Source organism: Salvelinus sp. IW2-2015, linkage group LG25 (genome assembly GCF_002910315.2).
Source record: "Salvelinus sp. IW2-2015 linkage group LG25, ASM291031v2, whole genome shotgun sequence".
NCBI lineage: Eukaryota > Metazoa > Chordata > Actinopteri > Salmoniformes > Salmonidae > Salvelinus > Salvelinus sp. IW2-2015.
The window spans coordinates 7,047,899-7,058,116 of record NC_036865.1 but is presented as its reverse complement, the minus strand read 5'-3'; the positions used below and the strand labels follow the sequence as shown (position 1 = coordinate 7,058,116).

Here is a 10,218-nt window from a genome sequence, read left to right as displayed (position 1 = left end):
GATGTCTTCATTATTATTCTACAATGTAGAAAATAGTAAAATTTAGATAAACACTTGAATGTTTATGTGTCCAAACATTTTACTGGCACAGTATGTGTATGGTTAACTTCATGCCAATCTATGTATACGTGTGAGCTTTACTTTTGCTTGTATTTGTACAGTGTGCATGGCATATGCGTGTGACTGCATGTGTGTTTGCAACATCAAAGATCCCCACCAATTTTACAGTAAGTATGGGGTTGTTTTTCTGCTTATGCATTGTCATTTCGATCCAACCACTGGTGCGCGTGACCAAAGAGCACTATTTCCATGCCGTCTGACCAAAGCACCAGTTCCAAACTATGTCCCAATGCCAATTAAACACTCCAGGTGTTTACATTTGTTGGATGACATGAAATGGAGCTCTTTGGCCACACACACCAGTGGTGGGCTTGGCGTCGAAATGAACCCCATTGAAAACCTGTGGTTTGAATTGAAGAGGCAGTCCATAGGCGCATGGTCTACCACCCCTCCCAATGTGTTCTCCAACTCATTAAACGTTTTAGAAAATTGGACTCAGTGCCGTTATCCATGCAAGGTGAAGAATTGAAATGTATTGAAAACAGGGCGTCAATAATTTTGACCCCTACCTATTGGAGAAAAAAAACATATACAAGTATTACTTATTATTATTTCTCTGAACAGTTGTTTTAGTATAAATAATATAATTTTCCCATTTATTTAACCATATATGTAGCTCAGTATTTGAATMATTTATTTTTGTCCTTTTTGCTCATCTTTATCAAGGGTGTCAATCATTTCGGACCCCACTGTATGTGATCGTATCTCAATGTAATCAAGGCATGAAGTTATTGTTATTTTTAAAAACAATCTCTTTTTGGGCTTAATTGTGGTCAATTTGCAGGCCCCCCGACCATCCACCCTGACAAAAACCGGCCCGCGGCTGAATCTAGTTGCCTACCCCTGGTAGAATTTTCCATATATGGATGCATACTGCCCGGGGACATGGGTCTTGTCAGAGAGAGGAGCTGTGTGCAGAGGCAGAAGTGCCAGGGAAGACAGAGGGCACGATAAGGAGGGCAGGAGGAGTGCAAGGAAGGGGTGATAGAGAGTGAAAGAGGGTTCTATAGGGAAAGGGTTAAATGAGATATCATAAAACGAAGGTTAGGATTGAGGAGAGGTCAGGGACAGAAACAGTTGTAGTAGTGCTTTCAGAGGTAGGCCAGAAGGAATACATGGGTAAACAATGAGGTGGTTCGGCGAGGGGGAAAGAAACCTTTGAGGTTGACGACTGTTTCTCTCTCATCTCTCCAGGATCACCACCACTGTGGCCTGCAACATGGACCTGACCAAGTACCCCATGGACAAGCAGACCTGCACTCTGCAACTGGAGAGCTGTAAGAATGTYTTCATCTTCTAAAGTGCTTTTCATTACAGAAAGAATCTCAAAGCACTTGAAAAAGCAAAACCAATAAAACTAAATTTTTAAAACAGCGACATGACAGTGTAGGTCTGGACTACGATTTTCAGCCAAGAGTTGAACGTTTTGAGTGTTTGAAGCCTCCATCAGACGGAGCAACAGTCAAGAGGGAACCACATGGCTTGAGCACAGGGAGTATATGGTCAACACAGTTCCCTCTCCATTCAAGGTGTCTCACCGGTGCCTCGCCGTCCCCGCATTCTGACTGCGACTTCTCTGTAGCCGTTGACTCTCTCTGGTCTTTTAAAACGAGATTACGTTTTTGAGCTCTCCACACACTCAGGATAACGACGAAAGCCAGCTTACTACATAACTTTAGAGGAAARTTCCTGAGCAATGAAATCATCACTGCCAGCGTGGAGTGTAGAAACAACAAAAAATAGACTGMTGTATTAGAATCAAATCAAAACACACTAGCTAGCTAGTAATGCTACCAAGCTAGCTAGTTGGCTAGCTAGTGTTGTTTCATTTGGTTCCAATACACCAGCCTATTTTTTGTTGTTTATTATTTTAAGAAGGTGATTTGCCATGAATTCACAGGCAGGAAACAAATAGACCTAGACTTCAAACAGAAAAACACTTCAAAATGAATAAATAGTAAGAAAATGTACAGAGCTCTCTGCCTAAGCTGCTACTAGGGTGCCTTGGCAACTTTAGTACTAAGGAAAGGAGCTGTTGGGTTTGATGGTTTTGGACAAAACAGAGAGGGAGAGAGAGAGTGTGTGTGTGTTTGTGTGTGAAAAAGAGAAAGCGAGCAGGGGTGTGTACTTGTGTAGGTGTACTTTCCCCATTTATTGTATTATATATATATATATATATATAAGGCAAAACTGGGTCAAAGCCAAAGCTGCCTGTAACTCATGGAAACAGGGACAGTGTCTGCCCCCGTCGGCCCAGCTTCTTATCCTTGGCTGGCCCCAAAACCCTCTTCACGTTAGTCACCAGCCATCCACATATTGGGATCACGCCTGTCATGTCTCTGATACAGCCTTAGCTGTAGCTCTGTGTTACATAAGCTCAAAACCGCAGGGAGCTAGCAAGGGAGGAACGCAAAGGGTTTAGAGCAGAAGTCTCTCTTTTTCCCTTCATTTCTCTCTTCCTCGCTATCTCTCTCTTCTCTCTCTCTCTCCCACTCTCTCTCCCTCCCTCTTCCTGGCTCGCCTCCACACTCTTTAATGACAGCAAGTCGTGCTAAGCTATAGCCAAATCGCTGCCAAAGCAACACTTCGAACGTCATGTCAACAACAAACTCAACCAGAGGGAGCTCCTCTCCCACTCATCCCACTCAATACATGTCGAGGTAAGTCAAGGATTTTCCCCTTTACATTACTGTCAGGTTAAARYTATACTGTGCATCCCAGACTCKCACAGCCTTSCTTCAGCAGCACACTGAAAAGAGCCAGACTGTGAGGTTTCATTATTTTTAATGTGCTGCCAAAAWTTGAACATTGCTCCCCGCTCCTCCTCGCTCCCCAGCTCACACTTTACTTCCAACAAGTTTAAAGACAAGACAAGCACCAGGTGCAGATAGATATGGCGGTGACATATTTTAGTGGCTACTGACAGCAGAAAAGGCCTGGAGTCYGAAGACATTCACAGCCATGTTTGATTGRTGCTTAATGATGAGACCACGCTCACCACAGTGGAGGATACTTTAGCGAGATTTGGTTTTGAAGATTTTAAGTCTCTATGCAGCCATTTTTAAGATGTACTCATCTCAGTGTCTCAGTGAGCAGGATATTTTAAAAGGCAACAGCTTTCATCTCTCCAGGCTGCAGTGCAGTACACTTTTCAGGCTTCAGAGCACCTTAAGAGAGCCCCTAATTTCCTAATGTAACCCTTTCCGCGCTATTGCACAGGACCACGGCGCCCTCACATGCTTCATACCTAATTTGCACATTGCCCTGATCCGGCAGTCACAAATATCATGAGTTCCACAATCCTTTGGTAATAGGGAAAACATAACACTGAAAAAGTTACAACGAGATCCTCAGCGGCTTCAATGTCTCTAACTTTTCGTCAGGGTGCTCTGCATTACATTAAACACACTTTCCTCAATAACTTATGACTCCCTGGATTTTCACACATGGTTTGTCTCTCGGGAGATGGTGAGAGCCATAAGATAATGAGTGTTTAATGTAATGAAGTAACAGGAAATGGGGATTCTGTGTGTCCCAGTTTAATGGAGATTTCTTCTCCTCCAGTTACAGCCGTGTCGTAGGGCTTCTTATTCTACATCTCCCTCTGCAGGTCAATTACTAAACTACATCTCATAATGAATCTCTAAAGGCAAGGTTGACGTGGGGATAGAAAACGTGTATTTTCGGAGCAGACCTGGGTTCAAATGTTTGCTTTAGCCCAACTGAAGTGCCAGGTGGTTGGGCTTTGAACTTTTGAGACTTTTCTGTTTCGGATCTGTAGCCATATTATCAGGAAGAAATGTTGATCCTATATAGCTTGTGGCTTTATTCCTTATAAATGTAGGTCAATTAAAGTAAACAGCTTATTCTAAAACGTGTCAGCAATAAATACTATTGAAGGGAATTAAGTTGCCCTCCTGAACCGTCTTTCAAGATTTCAGTAAACATTGAGTAAGCACTTTACAACAAATGTTTATGTGCACTGTTATAAAGTGTCACTGTGAGCTCTTCTAAATCCTACGTAAGCTGGACTGTAGGATTATGCAGTGGTGCAAAGTACTTAAGTAAAAATAATTTAAAGTATTTCTTAAGTAGTTTTTGGGGTATCTGTACTCTACTACTTATCCTTTTGACAACTTTTACTTTTACTTCATTACATTCCTAAAGAAAATAATGCATTATTTACTCCATACATTTTCTCTGACACCCAGAAGTACTCATTACATTTTGACAGGAAAATTGTCCAATTCACACACTTATCAAGAGAACATCCCTGGTCATCCCAAATGCCTCTGATCTGGTGGACTCACTAGACACATGCTTTGTTTGTAAATCATCTCTGAGTGTTGGAGTGTGCCCCTGGCTATCCGTCAATAAAAAATATATTGTGCCGTCGGGTTTGCTTAATATAAGGAATTTTAAATGGTTTATACTTTTACTTTTGATACTATAAGGGCACAAGGCGAGACACAGATGTAGACACGGGAGGCAGATGGTTTGAGTCTTGATATTTATTAAACAATCCAAAAGGGGTAGGCAAGGGAATGGTCATGGACAGGCAAAAGGTCAAAACCAGCTCAGAGTCCAGGAGGTACAGAGTGGCAGGCAGGCTCGAGGTCAGGGCAGGCAGAATGGTCAGGCAGGCGGGTACGGAGTCCAGAAAACAGGCAAGGGTCAAAAACCGGGAGGACTAGCAAAAGAGAATAGAAGCAGGACGGTACGGGAAAACCGCTGGTTGACTTGAAAGGCATACAAGACAAACTGGCACAGAGAGACAGGAAACACAGGGATATAGACACCAGGGAAATAAGCAACACCTGGAGGGGGTGGAGACAATCACAAGACAGGTGAAACAGARCAGGGTGTGACAGATACTTAAGTACATTTTAGACTTTTACTCAAGTAGTATTTTACTGGGTAACTTTCACTTTTACTTGAGTCATTTTCTATTAAGGTATCTTTACTTTTACTCAAGTATGACAATTGAGTACTTTTTCCACCACTGGGTTTATGTAAGGTCCTGATATATATAAGACGTGAAATATGTATGAATCACCCGATGCCGCGTTAGGCAGGAAGGAAACTGTTAAAGCAGTGATGTCCTCAATGCCGTTCTTTCCTTCTGGCCTTCTTTTTTRCCCTTCTTTTGCCCTGCATTTGCATTAGCATTTCCTATTCAGTCTTACTGTCACAGTTCTTCACAATYAGCAATGGAGGGCTGTTGCTGTACGTTACTTATTTAATAAACCATATTTAATAAAAAGTAGTTTGAATAAAACATTAACATTGTAAATCTTGCTTGTGGCTGTCGCACACTTACAGCTCAGTGACCAGCTAACCTTTATTCATTATTTTATGGATGGTAGTTTGTGTTTTAGATGCATAAGTAGAACATTGGTATGTGTGATAAAAGTGCTACTTCAAAACACTTAGTGCAATAGACCCCCATCACCTATCTTGCTGTCTTTGACTTGACATCATCTTTCTTATCTTCTTCTTCTTCTTTCTCTCTCTCTCTCTCTCTCTCTCTCTCTCTCTCTCTCTCTCGCTCTCCCTCTCTCTATACAGGGGGCTACAACATCAATGATGTGATGTTCTACTGGACCAGAGGGAATGAGTCGGTCAGTGGTTTGGATACGCTGCGTCTGGCTCAGTACACAGTAGAGGACCACTACACCTCTGCGTCTGAGGCCATCTATGAAACAGGTTCAACTTTCACGTCCTACCTCTAACATTATCCTTTCACACATATACTACCATTTGGCTACTGTTTAGTTTTAGTCTCTTGTGACAGATGAAACATTAGCATGCGTGACACATTTAGTTAGGGGTGCCTAAAATGATATTTAGCAGCATGAAGCTTTTGGCAATTATGGGCATGACAAGCAACTCAACATAAATTATAATCTACCTATAAATGTTAGCCACGTTCATCTTTTAAATTGATGGTTAGTAGTAKATTGAAACCTTCGGGAACCTTTGGGTTCTACTTGCACACTTGTTCTCATGTCTCTGTGCTGTCATCTCGCTCTGTCTCTCTCTCACAGGCCACTACCCCAAGCTGATCTTCCACTTTGAGCTGAAGAGAAGCATCCTGTACTTCATCCTGGAGACGTACGTTCCCTCCAGCCTGCTGGTGGTCCTCTCCTGGGTCTCTTTCTGGATCAGCCAGTCTTCCGTCCCCGCAAGGATCTGTATCGGTAAACCACTGCTCCTCAAACCAGGAAGCACACCCACCAAGCAGATGCCTTACCTTAACCATTCGGAGTTCATTCCTAACCTTAAGAATTCTGGAGTTAATGCCTTAACTTAAACTTGGAACGATACAGAGAAGTAACCAAACACTTGAAACAATTTRGAAATTTGACGTTTGACAAACATGGAAGAACGTCTAATTCTGACGTGAGACTGTGAGAGCTTGTTGTTTTGAACRTAAAATACACTACAAGTAAAAAATGTCCTGGAAAAAAAATGTCCAGGAAAGTTATCTTGCAAAAGGGTGATCAAATTGAGATCCTTCATCTGTAGAATGCAGGCGGTTAGAGAAAACAGACTGTTCCACAAGTGACTCATACTCCTGTTCGCTTACCTTCACATAACTGTAATATTACTTATACATCTAGCCTGTTGTACATTGAAAAATATAGAGTCGCAACATGTAGTGTTGGTCCCATGTTTCATGAGCTAAAATAAAAGATCCCAGATATTTTCCATATACACAAAAAACGTATTTCTCTCAAATTTTGTGCACAAATTTGTTTACATCCCTCTTCGTGAGCATTTTTCCTTTGCCAAGATAATCCATCTACCTGACAGGTGTGGCATATCAAGAAGCTGATTAAACAGCATGATCATAACACAGGTCCAATTGTGCTGGGGACAATAAAAGGCCACTCTAAAGTGTGCAGTTTTGTCAAACAACACAATGCCACAGATGTTTTGAGGGAGCATGCAAATAGCTTGCTGACTGCAGGAATGTCCACCATAGCTGTTGCCAGATCATTGAATGTTAATTTCTCTACCATAAGCCACCTCCAAGTTTGTTTTAGAGAATTTGGCAGTATGTCCAACCTCCCTCACAACCGCAGACCACATGTAACCACGCCAGCCCAGCACCCACCACGTCAGCCCAGGACCCACACATCCGGCTTCTTCACCTGCGGGATCGTCTGAGACCAGCCATCCGGACAGCTGATGAAACTATGGGTTTGCACAACCGAGAAAGTTCTGRACAAACTGTRAGAAACCGTCTCAGGGAAGCTCATCTYCGTGCTCGTCGTCCTCACCAGGGTCTTGYCCTGACTGCAGTTCGGCATCGTAACCAAATTCAGTGGGCAAATGCTCACCTTCGATGGCCCCACTGGSACGCTAGAGAAGTGTGCTCTTCACGGATGAATCTGTTTCATATGTACCAGGCAGATGGTAGACAGCGTGTATGGCATTGTGTGGGCGAGCGGTTTGCTGATGTCAACAATGTGAACAGAGTGCCCCATGGTGGCAGTGGGGTTATGGTATGGGCAGGCATAAGCTACGGACAACGAACACAATTGCATTTTATCGATGGAAATCTGAATGCACAGAGATACCGTTACGAGATCCTGAGGCCCATTGTCGTGCCATTCATCCGCCGCCACCACATCATGTTTCAGCATGATAATGCACGGCCCCATGTTGCACGGATCTGTGCACAATACCTGGAAGCTGAAAATGTCCCAGTTCTTCCATGGCCTGCATACTCACCAGACATGTCCCCCATTGAGCTTTTTTGGGATGCTCTGGATCAACGTGTACGACAGCGCGTTCCAGTTCCCGCCAATATCCAGCAACTTAGCACAGCCATTGAAGTGGAGTGGGACAACATTCCATAGTCCACAATCAAAAGTAAAATCAACTAAATGTGYATGATATTTGTGAGGAAAATMATGGTCACACCGGATGATGATTCAMTTTCTGATCCACGCTCCTACTTTTTTTTAAGGTACTGTATCTGTGACCAACAGATGCATGTCTGTATTCCCAGTCATGTGAAATCCATAGATTAGAGCCAAATGTATTTATTTCAATTGACTGATTTTCCTTACAAACTGCAATTCAGTTAAATCTTTGAAATCTGCTGCATGTTGCGTTTATATTTTTGTTCAATGTATTAATGTCGGGTAAGTCAACTCAAGCTGAATTCTWCATGTGTGGAGTGACTACAGATGTAGTCCGTCATTAAAAAAAAACTCCAGGACACTGGACATCTTGATGATTTCAAACATTTAATGAATCATCCAACCATTGTGTTGTGTATTGTGACAGGAGTGACCACGGTTCTGACCATGACCACGTTAATGATGGGTGCCAGGACGTCCCTGCCCAACGCCAACTGTTTCATCAAAGCCATCGACGTGTACCTGGGCATCTGCTTCAGCTTCATCTTCGGAGCCCTGATCGAGTACGCCGTGGCCCACTTCTGCACCCTTAACCATCCCGACGCCAACATTGTCATGGTGAGGCCTTCGGCATTGTTAACGTCAGTCGTGTGGTTATTATTTTCATGTTCATCATCATTAGCATTGCCATAATTTACATGATCTCTATCTCATTGTCATCATCAGCATTATTATTATCGTCATCGTTGTCGTCATCCTCATCACCATCATCATCAGAATCATCATCTTCATCACCTTTGCCATGTTTCGTCTGCTCGTACTGTATGGATGTAAGTATCTCCACCATTTAGTTTATTTCAGATGAGAGCATCAGTTGATTGGGGTAGTACTCTACAATCCTCTTCTCACTGTCACTCTCTCTCCCTCCCCTCCTCCAGTACGGTCACCAGATGGGAGGCTTTGACGAGGAGATGAACGGCATGGTCACCACCATCGCCGCTGAAAACAACAGGGCCAAGKGGCGTAAGGAGAAAGCTGCTGCAGATGAGGCGGCCTTAGCGCCCACAGGTGACCTGGAACTTTGCCCCTCCAGCCCCACTGGCAGTGAGCCCAAGCCTGAGGCCCCTGAGGAGCCCCCCAACCGCTGCCTCATTGTCCTGGTCTTCCTCCGCAAGGTCCTGCGCAAAGCTGCAAACTGTTGCCATGTGGAGAATCCCCACTTAATAGACAATTACTCCAGGATGACCTTCCCCCTCTCCTTTGTATTTGTCAACCTCCTCTATTGGACATACTACCTGTACTTGTAATCACAGGGGTGTGGGAGTGTGTTTGCGTATGTTTCTGTCTGTGATTCATTCATYTGTTTTTTTCTCAAACAATGCACATTTTTACATTCATGTCATGAGTGAGGCATAGTGTACAGTCAACATCCTTAGGAGAATAAAATGTCCATGCCACATTTATTATACCTTATTTGGCTCATTACAGCTTTCATAATTGATTGATTTCCATGTTGTTATTTTATTCTCGCCTGCTGATGGTCATAGACGACCTACAGATATAGGACCTTAATATGAGCCAGTTTTCTACAGCAGGAAAATTATCCTGCAGCAACATGACATGTGAATTATATGGACAATAATTAATAACTTTTTTTGTAGGGGTTGATACATTTTTCATTACGGCAAATCYAGTGTGACATTTTAAAGTACAAATGTCAAACTTTAGAAGCCTTTTTAAACCTTGAATACTCTCTCTCTCTAACTCTCTCTCAAAACAATTTCAATTTAAGTTGCTTTACTGGCATGAGAAACATTATGTTTACATTCCCAAAGAAAGTGAAATAGATAATAAACAAAAGTGAAATAAACATACAAAAATTACCAGTAAACATTACACAAAAGTTCCAAAAGAATAAAGACATTTCACTCTCTCTTTTTTTTCTCTCTCTCATCCACTCTCTTTCTCACCCCCCCCTCCCTCCCTCCCTTTTCCTCTCTCACTTTATTGCCATTATAAATCCAGTAGCCTTGGCTCTCTCCACCACATTATGGAAAATGACTCTCAAAGGCACCTATACACCATTTTATTTAATTTGTCATCATACTATTCTGTTTCCAGTATGTTTTACAAGGGACACAACTGCCAGCACCTTAACTGGAGTAATGCAGGAATAATGCAATAGAATGATGTGGATATACAGCACCTAGTGGACATGCGAGTA

General features: G+C 42.6%; 1 protein-coding gene across 2 annotated transcripts in view; it reads left to right on the top strand.

Annotated features, from left to right (window-relative positions):
• LOC111951756 (gamma-aminobutyric acid receptor subunit pi) overlaps positions 1–9,845 on the top strand; it is a 78,429-nt gene extending 68,584 nt beyond the window's left edge. The window contains exons 6-11 of one of the 2 annotated variants that reach the window (XM_023969955.3): positions 1,315–1,397; positions 5,689–5,826; positions 6,168–6,320; positions 8,422–8,612; positions 8,721–8,824; positions 8,933–9,057. In XM_023969955.3, coding sequence (XP_023825723.1) covers positions 1,315–1,397; positions 5,689–5,826; positions 6,168–6,320; positions 8,422–8,612; positions 8,721–8,824; positions 8,933–8,969 — 706 coding nt within the window. In that variant the 3' untranslated portion in view covers positions 8,970–9,057. Of the gene's footprint in view, positions 1–1,314; positions 1,398–5,688; positions 5,827–6,167; positions 6,321–8,421; positions 8,613–8,720; positions 8,825–8,932 lie in introns of both variants that reach the window. The other variant, XM_023969954.3, reaches the window with a different exon arrangement.
• Positions 9,846–10,218: the final 373 nt, after the last annotated feature.